Source organism: Sminthopsis crassicaudata, chromosome 4 (genome assembly GCF_048593235.1).
Source record: "Sminthopsis crassicaudata isolate SCR6 chromosome 4, ASM4859323v1, whole genome shotgun sequence".
NCBI lineage: Eukaryota > Metazoa > Chordata > Mammalia > Dasyuromorphia > Dasyuridae > Sminthopsis > Sminthopsis crassicaudata.
In genome coordinates, this window is record NC_133620.1 from 169328982 (window position 1) to 169346236 (window position 17255).

The 17255-nt window shown below is 33.2% G+C and overlaps 1 protein-coding gene across 1 annotated transcript in view; it reads right to left on the reverse strand.

The window, feature by feature from the left end:
- The window catches only part of LAMA2 (laminin subunit alpha 2), a 784999-nt gene that overhangs the window by 81618 nt on the left and 686126 nt on the right, over window positions 1-17255 (reverse strand). Inside the window, exon 41 of the mRNA XM_074309868.1 lies at window positions 14148-14250. Within this exon, the coding sequence (XP_074165969.1) occupies window positions 14148-14250 (103 nt within the window). The remainder of the gene's footprint in view (window positions 1-14147; window positions 14251-17255) is intronic.

Here is a 17255-nt window from a genome sequence, read left to right on the forward strand (position 1 = left end):
CCATATTTAGCACATTACAGAAGAAACTGACATTCTCCATTAGAGCTAAATCAATATTTTTGCAAATTGACTTGCAATGAGATTTTACAATGAAGGTTTCTCATTGCTTTCACATACTTTCCCAAACATTGAGTATCACAGTTTGGCAGACACAATATAAAACTGCAAATACCAATTTTCCCAGTATCTTAAACATTTTAATTTCCTTGGTTTTTTATTATCTTCCAGTTTCATGCTTTCTCTAATGACTTTGACTATAAACACATGAAGTTGAGTAGCCACAAATGAAAATAGGAGTAGTAGGAACTGCAAAATCATTTGGGTAAAAAAATGTTCAGCTCAACCATTGAAGGCCTTAAGTTCATAAATATGATTCAGATTGTACATCTAAATAATCAGTTTTACCTCAGGACTAAAAGAAGGTTTCTACTGTCTCTTTAACAAAAGATAATCTATCACTTGACTAATTAATATTGAAAAGAAAAATAAGAGATTCAAATCCTGAATTTGCTATAGAATGTCCCCTTTATGATATAAATCAGTCTCTTTGTGCTTCAGTTACAGATTGTCCTGTTAGATACATTGTGTAGCATGAACAGAGTGTTTCAATACTTATGATTTGGAGATAATAACACTAGTTATAAATCCTGCTTAAATATTTGTTAGTTATATGACCTTGGGAAAAGCACTTAACCTCTGAGTCTCAATTTCCTCATGTGTAAAATAAAGGAAAAATTATTGCACACCCATATATGTTTACTAAGCACAAGATATAGATACAAAAGTGAAAAAATACACATAGAGAACTGATGACCAGGGAAGGGGATTTTGGTATATGGAGTTAAAGTGATAGTGAAGTAACATATAGGACAATATTTTTGTATGGCCTTTCCAAAACACGTGGTATTAATTTGCTTACTGTTCCCAAAACAAAGGATGGAAGGGAGTAGAGAGAGGTCCAAATTGAATGGAAGTGGGAATAGAATAATGAATCCATTGAAGTGCTGTGCATGTATTCTAATTTTCTCTATTAGAAGTTGTAATCATGGGGCAGCTAGGTGGCCTAGTGGTTAGAACACCAGCCCTGAAGTCAGGAGGACTTGAACTCAAATCTGGTCTCAGACACTTTAACACCTCCTAGCTGTGTGACCCTGGGCAAATCACTTAACTTCAATTGCCTTAACAAAAAAAAGTAGAAGTTATAATCATGTAAAAACAGTATTTAGAAGAAAAAATCAAAGTTAGTATTAATCATATAAAAAATTCTCTAAACTACTGATGATTACATAAGTACAAATGAAAACAATTCTAAGGCACCACCTCACACCCATCAGATTGGCTAATGTGACATAAAAGGGAAATGGCGAATGCTGAAGGGGAGGTGGAAAAATTGGGACATTAATGCTATTTTGGTGGAGTTGTGAACTAGTCCAACCATTCTGGAGAACAATATGGAACTATGCCTACAAGTCTATAAAACTGTCCATACTCATTTGACTCAGCATACCACTGCTAAATCTGTATTCAAAAGAAATAAAAGAAAGGGGAAAAATATTTATAGTGACTTTTTTATGGTGGAAAAAATTGGAATTTGAGGGGGTGTCCATCAACTGGGAAATGGCTGAGCAAGTTGTGGTGTGTTATTGTGATAGAATACTATTGTGCTATAAGAAATGACAAGGGGAAAATGGTATTAGAAAAAACCTGGAAAGACTTAGATGAACTGATGCAAAATGAAGTGAACAGAACTAGGAGACCATTGAATACAATGATATTATAACAATGATCTACTATGAAAGATAGTTACTTTGATCAATACAGTTGATCCAAGATGATTCCAAAGGATCCATAAGAAAAAGTTATCCATCCACCGGCATAGAGAGAACTGATGAACACTGATTGTAGATTAGAGCATATTTTTTTCCCACTTTACTTTTCTTGCTTTTTCCCCCTTGTAAAACATCTAATAAGGAAATATGTTTTGCATGACTTCATACATATAATTGATGTATTGATTGCATTTTCAATAGGGGGAGGAGGGGTTAGAATTTGGGTGATAATGTGGAACTCAAATTTTTTAAAAATGAGTGTAAACATTAAATGAAAAAGTTATGATTATATAAATATTATAATTAGTTTTAGTCCAATAGAAATAAGCAGTTAAAATTCAAATAATGAAATCATTTTACTGAATTCCCATTAGTCAGACTTAGCTATAAATTCTTCTGAGGCTAGAAGTATGATTTTTAGTGATCCAGTCCTGGGGAAAAGGGGAAGGACAGTAAATGGTAGAGCCAGGTATAAGATGGTCAGGATAGATTGCTGGAGGTGATGGAGAGCTCTGGGGCTGGTTAAACATGGTGTTTATGGCGACCATTTATTAATTCACCCATCCATCACCAAAATCTGGAGGATGGAAATTCTAAAAATGGATGGATGAAAATAGCATCCACCGCCTCAGTGGTATTGTTTGGATCCAATGAGATTATGCTCAAAGAATGCTTTCCTTAAACCTTAAAGCATGAAATAAATTTATTATTATATATATATATATATATGTATATATATATATATATATATATATACAGTTAAAAAACATATAGGAAATTTTTAAATTTTAGATAAAAAATTGTTGATGTTTATTTTTGGAACAGGTTTATGATTTCATTAGTGTAAAGAGCTATGAATGATAAGCAGATTGACACATTCTCTAAAATTTATAATGTTAGACATTTGCTTGGGGCTTTGAGAAATTAATTGATTTGCTTAAGGTTACATGCATCTTACATAAGAGATAAGGCTTGAACTCAAGTCTTTGACTTTGAGTGCAACTCTCTAGCCATTATACATTGTCTCTTTAATTATTAGGAAGATAATTAAGTTTAGAATTATCTGGGAGAAAGATATCTCTATTATATACCCCCTATATTGGAAAATACAGTTCATTCAGATATTAATTTCACTTCTGAAATTTTTACATACACTTTAAAATTTTATTTAATAAACAAATATATATATATATATATATATATATATATATATATATATATATATATATATATATATATATTTCTTCTTACTTCCTTCCATTGTAAAACAAAATTAAAACCCTTATAACAAATATGCAAGATCAAGCAAAACCAATTCCTGGATTTTGTTGTTCAATTTTTTTTCAGTCATGTCTGATTCTTTACAACCCCTTTTAGGTTTCCTTGGCAAAGATACTGGAGTGGTTTGCTATTTATTTCTCCAGATAATTTTCCAGATGAAGAAACTGAGGCAAAAAAGGGCTAAGGGAGATACCTTAGAGTCACACAAAGGCTACATTTGAATTCAGGAAGATGTCTTCCTGACTGTAGGTCTATCACTCAATGCACTATGGAGCCACCTAGCTGAATTCCTGCATTGGCTATATTCCAAAAATATGTCTATATATCTACAAATGAAGTCTTATTACCTCTTATCCTGGATCCTTTGGAATCATGGTCATCATGTTTATCAAAATTTTGTTGTTAATGTATAAATTTTTCTCTTGGTTTTGTTTGCTTTACAACATCAATTTGCACAAGTTTCCCCAGGTTTCTCTGAAACTATTCCCTTTATTAACACTTAATATTAGCATTTCATCACATTCTTATACCATAAGTTGTATAGCCATACTTCAACTTATGGACACTCCCTTGGTTTTCACTTCTTTGCCTCCATAAAAAGAGCTTCTATAAATATTCTTGTTTATAAAGCTTCTTTTGCTCTTTGGGATATAAAACTAATAGTGGAATTGGCACAGGTAAGTATCTTTTGGGTCATAGTTCTTACTTGCTTTTCAGAATGCCTGGAGTAATTCAGAGCTCCAACAACAGTACATATCCTCATTTTTTTTGTGTGCAGCCTTTTCTGTTTTTTTGGTTTTTTTTGTTTTGTTTTTTGTCAATTTTGGCAATTTGATGGTGTACTTCTTTGATTATTAGTTTTTTGGAAAACTTTTTCATATAGCTATTGATAACTTAGATTTATTTCTCTGAAAGCTTCCTATTTGTATCCTTTGACCATTTATCAATTAGAAAATGTCTCTTATTCTTATAAAATTTTATCAGCATCTTAAGATTCATATTAAATATTAGGGTACTATGTTTTTTTACTTCTGTATTCTGTTTCTAAATTATTCTACTTATAACCTGTTCATATTTTATGATTATTGATTAGTAGTATATTTTGAAACCTGGGCTCCTTCATTTCCATCTTTCCCCTCCATTATTCCCCCTGAGATTTTTGACCTTTTGTTCCTCCAAGTGAGTTAAATCATTATTTTTCAAGCTTTTTAAGGAATACTTTGCTTGTTGGGTGAGGCACTGAATTAAGTAAATTAATTTTGGTAGTATTGTCCTTTTTATTATATTGACTGGGCCAATCCATTAATATGAACTTTAAAAAAGTACTGTAGGAAACTGTCCAAATCTATTTTTATGAAGGCATGGAAGTGATCCTGGATTCTTGAAAGTTAGTCTAATGGGAATATAATATATGGCAGGTCCTATGAAGCTGAAAAACTTTCTGAATATAAGTTTAGTTTGTCATTTAAGGATCATGCTAGATAAGTTGGAGAGGCTGATTATCAGGGAACTGGCCACTAGTTTATGCATTTTGCCAGCCATTGTTATTGATGAAAATGGTCCTCTGTGAAGAGGGGATTGAAATCTTCACTGGTGAAGAGAATACCCACATAAAATATTACAGATACATAATTTAAAAATATATTTTTATATTATTTGTTACTATTATTTGTGTTTAAATATATTTATTTGTGTTTTATTTTCTCTAACCAATTACAGTTTAAGATATGGGAGAACAGGAGTCAAGCTTCCTTTAAAATCTTTCCCAATCCATTTTCTGCTCATGATATACTTATGAATATTGACTACTAACCTATGATAAAATAAAAGGCTTTGATAATCTTTATCCGTATCCTTAAACTTGGGAATGTTGGATTAATATTTGTGATCTAAACCTAAAATTATTTATGAATACCACTAGCAGAAATACCATATGCAAAAAAAAAATACTGAGAAGAAAATACTATTAAAAAAACTCCTACATAATAAGTAGCAAGAAAAAAAAACAAGTTGGTAGTCTGAATAGCTTGAACTGAGATCTCAGTAAAACCTCTTGGTAAACTTATGCAATAATATAAAATATTTATGTCTACATTGCTCATCTTTTATGCATTTCAATGTGCTTTTGAAAATGCTTCTTTAATACTTCAAAGAACCTCTGATTTAATCAATGTAGTTATTCCCTCTGTGGCTACAAATTGCAATCTATCCCTGCATTGCCTCTAGTATAGTGTCTGACACATGGTAGGAAATGATTGTTGTTTAAATGACTCATTTAGTAAGATTCTTGTCCATCATATCCCGTAGATGCCCTAAGTATATTTGAAAGTCTTCCTCTAGATTTTTTTTATTCTTTTTGTTTACCATTGTAGTATAAAGGCTCTTTATTTGTTTTTCTTTACTCTTCATAGGCTTGCTATCTAGTTCCTCAATAGTATCTTTCACAGTTCTTACACAGAGGTCATCATTGAAATATATTTCAACTGCTCCCCTTTATGTCTCACCATTGCCCTTTAACTTTGATTCTTTAGAGTCTGGGGCATTCCAAGATTATCAACTATGCAGCATGAAACATCTCTTATTCTTTAAGCAGTTTATATTCTACTGGAGGAAATTTACTCAAATAAATAAATACAAAGAAATTTTGAGATGCGGGAACATCATCAACTGGGAGAAATCATAAAAAGCTTCTTTTAGGAGGTGATGCTTGAGCCATCTTGAGAGGATCTAGCAATTTTGAGAGGAAAAAGTGCAAAGGGAGAATATTCTTGGATTTGAAAAAAACAGTTCAAAAACATGAAGACAAGATGCAATATGTCAGGGAGTATCTTAGGATCATGAAAGGCACAGTACTATTTCCTAAATATGCTCCAAATTCCTCTTTTTTTTTTCCTATTCAATTATAGGATCAACTTACTATCAATCTATAATGCTTACACAGATATGCACATAAATCCACATATACAAATTCAGTGAGGTCATTTTCTAACTATATGTTATCATCTAGGCAAATGATATTTTTCATCCATTTTATTTTTTCTATAAAAGATATTAGTCCAATTTCATTGAATGTTTTAAGGCTTGATAAAATCACTGTACTATTATCTGCAAACTAGGTATTTGCAAGTAATAAGGTCAATTTTCCCAGAATCTTCTCTGGTCACTCTTTGGCATTATAGGATATGTAATTGGGAAGTGATAGGAGGTAATGTCTCTTCACACGCCATATATATGCCACAATTGTGACTATTGAACTTTTAATGTGGGTGCCCCTGTGAAAAATTAGGCAGAGGTGGTAGTAGCACTGGAGTGGGAATTCCATTTCCTAATTAGGGGAGGAGGAAAAATTCATTGACTATTAGTCTTTGGCAGTTAAGGATTAATCAGCTTTTTTGTATTGAAAATAAAAATAGAGAAAAATAAGCAGTGCCTTTGTGTTCTCTTTATAATAGGGAAGCCATATTTCTATTGCCTCAACAAATGAGCATCTGCATTAATATTTGATAAATATTGGATATGTAGGGTAAATCTGAGTAAATAGTGAAGAATGACATATGATACTGAAATTGAGAACCTAGGTGACAGAGAAAATGGTAATACTTTTAGTAATATAAAAGTTTAGAATATAGGAGGGTTTTGGGGGAGGATAACAAGTTTGGTTTGGGATATGTTGAGTTAGAGATACCTACAGAATATCTAGTTTGAGATGCTTAAAAGACAGTTAAAAGACATTATAGGTAATGAGAGATATTATCTGGGAATCATTTTCATAAAGATGATTAGTAAATCCTTGGGAGTTGAATAGTGCACCAAAGGTCATAGTATAGAGGGAGGAGAAACGAAGGCCAAGAACAGAGACCTGTGGTTTACTAAAGATTTAGCAGATTATGACTTTTGCAGGGTGAAGATCCAACAAAGGAGACTGAGATAGAGTAGACAGACAGGAGCAGATCTATAAAAGAGTAATATTATGAAAGCTCAGAGAGGAGAGAGTATGCAGGAAAAAATGGTGCTCAACGTAGAGAGCTATGCTGCTATAGAGAGATTAAGAGGGATTTAGACTAAGAAGGAACATTAAATTCAACTAAGAGATCATTAATAACTTTGAAGAAGTCAGTGTTATCTGAAGGATGAGATTGGAAACCAGAATGCAGAAGTTTTAGCAAACAGGGAAAGGGGAAGAAGTGGAGGCATTGAGTGTAAATGGCTTTCTTAAAGAGTTCCAACATATAGGGAGAAAAGATATACAGGAAGACAGCTAGTGGGGATGGTAGGATAAGGAAAGTCCTGCCACCAGTGTAAGTCAATACCTTTCTGTAAATTATATATGAATTACCTAGGGTCCTGAGAGCTTGAATAAATTGTCTCAAATCATACAGCCAATAAGTGTTGGAACTATGCCTTTAAACTAGGTTTTCTTGACTCTAAAGTTATATATTCCTATACCAAAGAGATTAAGTAATTATCCTGGAATGTTTGAATAGTTTTCAGTAAATCTATACTCTCTCTCTATGTGTATATATATATATATATATATATATATATATATATACATATATATATATATATATATATTCTTATTTTTCTTATACTACTAGTTCTAGAAATTAGGTTCGTTAATTTCCCTTTTATGTTTTCAAATCATTGTGCTTTCAGTCCTTATTTTTCAACTGAGTAACTATAGCATCAGGCTCATTTTTATGGATTTTAATAAGTTTTGGTCTCTCTGGACTCCTTAAATTTGAATATTCAAACTCTACCTAGTTAATTTTTTCTTTAAATTCCTCAAATGCATTTTTAATTGTTTTCTTAATACAAATAGGATACAAATAAATGCCTTGAGGGAGTCCTCTATTCACACAAGGGAAATTCTTAGAAGTGCTATTAATTTTAAGAGACCTGATTAAATGGAACTTACCACCAAATTACCATTTATACATTATTTTGCATTAAACATTTTCATTATAGTTTGTAGTAGTATGAACTACGTGCATAGACTTCACATTATAATCTTACTGTGTCTCTACCAGTCTACTGAAACAATTCTTTTCAAGGTCACTGGTGACTTTTTTTTGCTATATCCTATGGTCCTTTTTTTTCCCTTTATCTTGTTTTTACTTCTCTGTACTATCTAAGATAACTGGTTCAACTCTTTCTTTTTGATTTTCTGCATTCACTTGTTATACATGACATGTCATTCTTTCTGGTTCTCTTCTTCTTTCACTGTTTTTTCTCTGTATCTTTTTGCTAGTTCCTTATGCTCCTTCAAACCCTTAAACAAGGATGCCCTCAAATTTTCAGCTCTATGAAGATTAATACAAAATCATTATTTCTATTCCTGAAAAAAGGGATAGAAAATAGTAGCTTTTTAATCATTCTATACTCATTGCCCTAACATAATGTCTGACTCATGTTGGACCACAGCCATGTAGTGGGCCTTATCAGCTTGGTATGACCTTCCTGAGCTTACAATCTTGTGGTAGAGCTTTTGAGACCCTGGATCATCTTCAAAAGATTTTAATAAATTTTCTTTAAGAAAGCCACTTACACTAAATGCCCTGTCATAATACTTAATGGTCATTGAATTATGACACTGAATTTATGAGAAGTTTGTAGTGTAAGAGAAACATTAATTTTTCAGCTTGATTTTTTTTGCAAATGATGTCTTTTAATTGTAGAATGTTTAGAAAAAGTTACTGTTCCTTATCCTAGGAGGAAGAAAAGAAGGAGGAAACATACAATTAGATGTACACATAAATAAATATAAGGCAATTTGAAGAGGGTGAGAACATAAACTATTGGAGATTAAGGTTATACTTCTCAGAGGAGGTGACCCAGAATCCCAGTTCAATCCACCAGGACCTTGTTGAATCCTTTGGTCAGACTCAAAACAATAAGAGGTTTCATGGCTGTTTTGAGTATGTTTTTAACTCAAAAGAAGGGATTATTTTACCTCCTGACTTTCAATTGTCAATCTATATCAGTCTTACATCTATCAGCGCTATGATATTATGTCATAACATTCTATTGGTGCCATATATATTAACTCCAAATCTCAAATTCACAGAAAGGCAATTTTTTAACAGATGTGTAGTCAAAAATTTAAAAAGTAAAACAAACTGCTGCTGGCAAGGCTCCCTCAAGTATAGAAAAATATACATATAGCAGTAGCCCAAATTCACTCTTGTTTGCAGCTTATGAAATATCACCAGAAGGCAAAACATTAGATAGAGGATACGTACTTGCCTGCCATTTTATTCCTTGAGAGAGAGAGACAGAGAGAGAGAGAGAGAGAGAGAGAGAGAGAGACAGAGAGAGAGAGAGAGACAGAGAGACAGAGAAACAGAGACAGAGACAGAGACAGAAGCAGAAAGAGAATCAGAGACAGAGATAGAGAGAGAGAAATAGAGAGAGAGAAGGATGGAGGAAGAAAGAGAAGAGATAAGAGTTAGAGAGATGACTAAATTTCCATTTTAATAGCTGCTGTCAAGAGCTCTGCTCTGTAAGACCTATTTCAGCAGTTTTTGGTGGTAATATATGGCATTTTCCTGATTAACAACCATTTTATAACTGGTATAATTGGCTACAAATCAGGAAGATGTCATAATGTAGCAAGAAAACAGTCCCATCTCCATCATAGCGTGGCTTGGGTTCTTGGAAGATAAATGATTTGAGGAGCTGGTAGGTTTTCATTATTTTAACTAGTATAATACCTGAAGTGCGAAAAGAAAAATTCAAAATTAATGATCTTTCCTGTCTCCTTTCTCTTTATACATTAGCCAATATTGGACTCCCTTTCTAGAAGATCCCCAGGACAAACTGAATTTCTCTATATATCTTTATATGCTGATACTGAGCTCTAATAGGATTGGGTGTGCTGGGGAGGTGGAAGTGGGGGGTAGAATGGAGAGAGGCAAAGTATGACTATAAAGTAATGAGATTAATTCTTCAATCATTTAGGAACAAGCACTTTTGAGCCTAGCCCTATATGTTATAGGCTTTCCAGGTTATAGTACAATATGCGCTTCAAGTCATTATGTAAACAGGGAGCATAAATTCACTTGTGGCATAAACAAATTTCTGGTCAAGTAAGGCATTTTTATAATGGAATTTTACTGTACTAGTACCATCTCAAAAGGGATAAAAATGTATAATAGCTATATTAGCCTTAGCTGGAGATAAGAATGACTAATTCAAACTATACTGTATAGAAGGATTATGATTATAAATAGATGAAGTGAAAGCTGCATGGAATGGGGACCATTCACAGAACACTGAAACACATGAATGGGGAATCTCATTCTTCAAACCACTTTATGCAAAAGTAGTCTGTCTAAGTGAATATGGAGGCACTTAGGATTTTAACATCTTTTATTTTTACTTTGATTGATTTAGTCCTTGCTGAAGCCTATAAATGCTTTGTAGGGAGTCTGACAGAGACACAAAATTAATGTTGAAGATTTTAGATAATAATGGGGAGGCTTATTTGGTTTAACCTGAAGTTAACACACATGCTGCCTAACACTCAATTATGTTTTGATAGCTGTTCTGGAATGCTGGGTGCTTTATTGATTATGCTAATTCTGATTTGATTGCTTAGTGGCAGGTGGTGTTATTGCTGATGGGTGATTGTGTGCTTTAATATCTTGTGTTGATCACTATTGGAATAAGTTGGATTAATTAGATACTCAAATGCTGAATAAAGATGAACTGTGAATGAATTGATACTGAAATATGTTAAATTGATTTGGACTTGGTATATGAACATTAATATCTTTGTTGTGTAATTATATTTACAATGCATACTTGTAGCACACAAATCTATCTAGCTGATGAGATCAAGGATCAAAATTTAGGAAGGACCTCAGAGGTCTTCTGGTTGAATTCCTTTCTGGATGGAGAAACTGAAAACAAGGACAGGTAAAGAGATGTGCACAGTCACTCAAGGGAATGAATTTTCATTAACATTTCAAAGATTCGTTCTGTTAAATAAAGGATTTGGGTTCAAATTTCTATGTGAAGCTAGTCTAATTCATATTGAACTTCAATGTAACATTGAATCTATTTTAAATAGATTCTGGGTTTAAAGAAGTAATTATAGACATTTCAGCATCATATTCTTTGGGAAAATTAAGTATATTGGGAGACTTCAATAGTACAGTATCCTTCATTGAAAATTTTACATCAACATTAAAATGTATGATCTTTAATTTTTCTCTAGACTAACATCCATTGGGAAGCTTTGGTCACTTAGAAAAATATATCAACATATTATGTATTTTAGGTTGATGTTATCTAGGTTACATTTGTTTGGCCTAGATGTATGCCTATGCACAATCCAGGCTGAGCTGGAATGACCCATTCTCTCTCATTTTTATAGAAGTGAATTCCTAAGGGTAATAAAGTGTTCTTAAAACATCTCAATAGATATTTCGTATTGTTAAGATTAAAGTCTTTTTTTTTAAATTCATTTTTCCAAATTATCCCCTCCCTCCCTCCACTCCCTCCCCCCGATGGCAGGTAATCCCATACATTTTACATGTGTTACAATATAACCTAGATACAATATATGTGTGTAAATACCATTTTCTTGTTGCACATTAATTATTAGCTTCTGAAGGTATAAGTAACCTGGGTAGATAGACAGTAGTGCTAACAATTTACATTCACTTCCCAGTGTTCCTTCTCTGGGTGTAGTTATTTCTGTCCATCATTGATCAACTGGAAGTGAGTTGGATCTTCTTTATGTTGAAGATTTCCACTTCCATCAGAATACATCCTCATACAGTATTGTTGTTGAAATGTATAGTGATCTTCTGGTTCTGCTCATTTCACTCAGCAACAGTTGATTTAAGTCTCTCCAAGCCTCTCTGTATTCCTCCTGCTGGTCATTTCTTACAGAGCAATAATATTCCATAACCTTCATATACCACAATTTACCCAACCATTCTCCAATTGATGGACATCCATTCAACTTCTAGTTTCTAGCTACAACAAAAAGAGCTGCCACAAACATTTTGGCACATACAGGTCCCTTTCCACTCTTTAGTATTTCTTTGGGATATAATCCCAATAACAGCAATGCTGGGTCAAAGGGTATGCACAGTTTGACAACTTTTGGGGCATAATTCCAGATTGCTCTCCAGAATGGCTGGATTCTTTCACAACTCCACCAACAATGTATCAGTGTCCCAGTTTTCCCACATCCCCTCCAACATTCATCATTATTTGTTCCTGTCATTTTAGCCAATCTGACAGGTGTGTAGTGGTATAAGATTAAAGTCTTAGATACAATGGACTCCAGCTCACACTTCACAATTCAGCAGATACTAATCACTTATTGTTTCTCTACATTGTCCATACTCACCAGTTACATTGTACCAAGAATACTTTTGAGGCTGCAGAGAGAAATGCTTAAAGGATATTTTACAAATTGTTTTGCTATCTTGCATTGTGTGTGTGTGTGTGTGCGCGCGCATGTGTGCATGTGTGTGTGTAAAATCAGACAACTTTTTTTTTTCAGAAAAGACCCATTTTGATTTTTTATTGTAATATGAGAATGACTCCAATTTTCTTAAAGATAATGCCCTAGCATACAAACTCCAGTAGGTTTTACTATGAGAGAAAAGATTTGCATATGGTCTTCTTTCTGCCATCCAAGATTAGTTTACCTCTCAATACCTTTGCACAATACCATTGCACTGCAGTGACCCATTGTCTCTGAGAATCCCTCATTTCCTTCAAGGTTCAGTTCAAAGTCATATTTTACTTGAAGTCTTTTCTGATTTTTCACAACTACTAATCAGACTAATATTTTAACTAGATGAATTGCATTTCAAACCAGGATCCTCTAATATGCTATTCTCATCAGAGTAGCTTCATTTCATGTTACACTTACTATGTGAGCCTGAATCTCTTGCTTGCTTCTCATTTGTCCCTATGTATTCTATGAACTGTTTAGTGTCAAACTAAAAATTCATCTAGGTTTGGAATCAATGAAATGTCAGAGACTTTCTATCAGACTTGATGTTTCATCAATAAAAACAGTGGTCTCATTTAAATCCCAGACTCCTTATAATTATCAGTGGTAAATAGCAACTATGATGTATGTCTATGACAAACCACAACTGTTTTTTTGAGATATTTTAAAAAGTCAATAAACACATCTGAAAAGGAAATATAATATTCTAAAAATAGGTTTTTAGGAAAACTGCATTAATACAGCATACTAAAAGAATGGTAGATGTCATACCTTGCAATGGTTTTGTTATCTTAAATTCAAACTGAATCAAAGTAATTGCTCCTTGGATAAGAAAAAAATAGATTGAAAATAAGAGATTTTCCAAAATTCTGAAGGCTTATTTGGAAAGTAACAAAACTGAAAGTTTCAGGTAGGCAATTATATCCTAGCTGCCAAAATGTCTTATCCAATTGTAATTACCTCGATCATTTTTCATTTTCATTTTTTAAGCTAAAGCAAAATGTTGATTCCAACTGTTAAATTTTTTTCTACCTCATTTGAAAATAGGCAAAGTGACTCTTGAGAGCCTATGTTTATAAGAAATTATAGGTTCTCTCTCATATCATAGAAGTGAAAATGCATAATGATGCTTTATGTCATGTAGTATTTAGAAATTTGTGGAGAAAAGTTGCTCTAGGTAAGGGATCATAGCATTGCCACATAACTAAACAGACATAAAAAAAAACTTCTAAAATATTCCAGTTGTTAAATAGATGAAGATGAAGAGATGGATAGTGCCATGGATAGTAAGCCAAACTCAGAATTGAGAAGACCTGGGTTCAGGTACCTTTGAACACATACTGGCTGTGCGAATAAGATACATAGTCTCATAGTGTCTGTCCTAAGTAATTTACTAAGACTAGACATTGCAGAGCATTGTTAGGAGGAATTTCCTCACTGGTAATTGTGAATACTGGTGTAACAACAGAGTCAGTCTAAATATATAAATGAAGATGTTTTTCCACCAAATGTAACCAAAGTTCAACTTTATATGATAAATAGATAATCATTCTTACCTTTAACACCATTTGCTAGTCTTTTAGCTTCATTAAGAACTCTGAAGCTTTTCTGAAGAGAACCTTTGGCATCATCCTTTAATGAACTCTGAGGACCAGATGCCTATGGACAAAAGAAAGAATATCATATACTTAACATATTCATTTTCCTTTGGCATAAATTGAATGGTTTGTCATCATAAAAGTAGAGTACTTAGGTTAAATCATGGAAATATCAAGTAATAGCCAATAAGTTCTTAATTATCTACCATTACTCTTATAAATTGGAATGAACAAAAATGTTATTGCTTTATGAATTGAATGCATTTTGTAAGACCATTGTAAGATAATAATCTAATTAAAATAGATTAAGTAATTTATCAGTAAATTAGGAACAAAGAATAGAAATGACTTTAATAACCTTAATATGCTTTTCTCATCCCAATTATCTAAATTTTCTACATAACTATGTAACATAACTACATAACTAAAATAATAGTGCAATGCTAGATGCATCCCAAACAGGAAGCAGAGATAGCAATAAATATTCCCAATATACTTAGTGCCAGCCTAGAAGTACTATTGATTAAGCCCATTCATGGGATCTGCTATATGACTGAAGAATAGGCAAAGATACACAGTTGTGTGAGAAAGAGACAGCATTTGTGTGTATAGTTGGCAACTGTTAATAACCCACCATCCACTCACTGTGGTGTTTGAATCTTGTTTGGCATGGTGGTGAAATTGGACCCTATGTGTATTTGTGAGTCTGGAGTCATTACTGAGTGAATGGATGAAGAATAAAATGTGTAAGAAATAGTCATCTGAATCCATGTGATTCCCTTCCTTCCTCCTCCTCCTCTTTTTCCTCTTTCTCCTCCTTTTCTTTTCCTTCTTCTTCTTTCTTCTTCTTTCTTCCCCCTCCTTCTTCTCATTTACCTCCTTCTCTTAGCTATGAATCCATGGGGGCAGATAGGTAGAGATGTCAATAGAGTGCTAGGCCTGAAGTCAGGAACTCATTTTTCTGAAAATCCTTCCATAAATGGTTACTAGCTATATGACCTTGGGCAAATCCCTTAACTCTGCTTCCCTCAGTTTCTTGATCTGTAAAATAAGCTGGAGAGGGAAATGACAAAAATTCCAGTATCTTTGTCAAGAAAATCCCAAATCAGATCATGAAAGATAAGACACAATTGAAAATGACTGAACAACAGCAACAAAGTAAATCTGTGAATACAAAACTAAAACTGCCTCATGATAAAAACTTTGAGTTGAAACACAAAGGTCTAGCTGTACAGATTCTATTTTTAAACCAAAGTTAGATAAAAGTGAAATGAAGGTAATTTGGAAGATAACCAAAGAGATTTCAAATATGGATGACTAAAATTTTTCAAGTTGATTTTCCACAAATCCTTCCTGCCAAGAAACAAACAAACAATCCTTTATTTATAAATTTTAAATTACAATTACTTCCAGTCTGTAGGAAATCTTCCAGAATTCTTCTGTTCAAGTTCTGAATCCAAAAGGAGAAGCAATATAATATTTGTGTATAGAGAGTTGGTCTTGCAGGCTGGAGAGTCAGGGTTCAAGGCCTGCCTCTGATATGTCCTGGCTGAATTGACAACTCTCTTCATCATTTAATCTTTTAAGGCCCCCAGAGAGTTTTCTAAGATTGTACATGATAGAAAAATTATTGATCTGCCTCTACTGAGAGAATTTACACAAGTTAGTTCCTTAACCAGTGCAATCATGGATCTGGCTCCAAAACAAAGCAATAAATGAACTGAACTCTGATAATCCCAGATATAACATTGTATTGAAAAGATTCCTGCAGAGTCAACATCAGATTCTATCATTCTCATCTTTTGCAGCTTAAGTCAGATTAGATTTTAGGGTTAAGCACTTTAGTAGTTAAATTCTACATTAAAAGGCAGAAGAAAACATATTTAAATTAATTAATATCATATAAGTTTAGGAGCTGATTAAAGAGTGCATTAGAGGTGCCTTTATTGCAGAAATAGTAGTTAAGTGGCACAGTTAATATACAGCACTGGAATTGGAATCAGGCAGACTTGCATTCAAATCTAGCTTTAGATGTTTACTAGTTGTGTGATCTTCCCTTCCTTCCTTCCTTCCTTCCTTCCTTCCTTCCTTCCTTCCTTCCTTCCTTCCTTCCTTCCTTCCTTCCTTCCTTCCTTCCTTCCTTCCTTCCTTCCTTCCTTCCTTCCTTCCTTTTTTCCTTCCTTTCCTTCCTTCCTTCTTCCATAGCCTTCAAAGACTTATTATAATCTCCCTCACAAGTACTTCCCCTCTGCTCCAGTTAAATTTATTTAGTTCTTTAAAGTGATCTTCATGTGATGTAATCTCAAATGGGAATTTTATAAGTGATTTCCTGTAGTCCCTAACTTATAGCCTGTTTACTACTAGTTCACACATACTTCTAACAAGTTTATTGATGTTTTCCCACCCCATATGGGTTAGTAGTAATAAATTAAAAATGGTTGAGAGGATGGGTAAACTATGTTTGTCTAGTAATAGCTTCAAAGAGGGTTCACAAACTGATAAGATGAGACAACTCCCTCCCCTTAATCCTCCAAAAAAGGAATATATATATATATATATATATATATATATATATATATATATATATGAATTAAAGATTACAATAACATAAATAACATTTAATGTAGGGGCACAAAGTTCTACACATTTCAACAGCTCTTAAAGACAAGTTCTTTAGGCTGGGTTTATGGAATATTCTCACAAAATACAGTAACTGATTTGTATAATTATGTCCTGAGTCATCAAAAATGTTAAATTATGCTCCATATGACTATATGTTTAAGACAATAAATTACAGAGCAATCTGCATTGGTAGGAAGAAGTTTCCTCATTAAGTGTTCCCTAGTCTGATGAAATTACAGATTTCTACCTATCAACAGAAAGAAAAATGTCCTTGTTTAAGAAGCCTGGGAAGCATGCAATGCACTTGAGAAAGAAACCTCACAAACTGTTGAAATGAGGTAAGTTTTGATATTGGATGCAACTTCAGTTATTTGGCAAACTTACTTATATTAAATATTTCATTCTTTCCCTTGTTCTTCTGGATAAATGAGGCATTATCAAGCA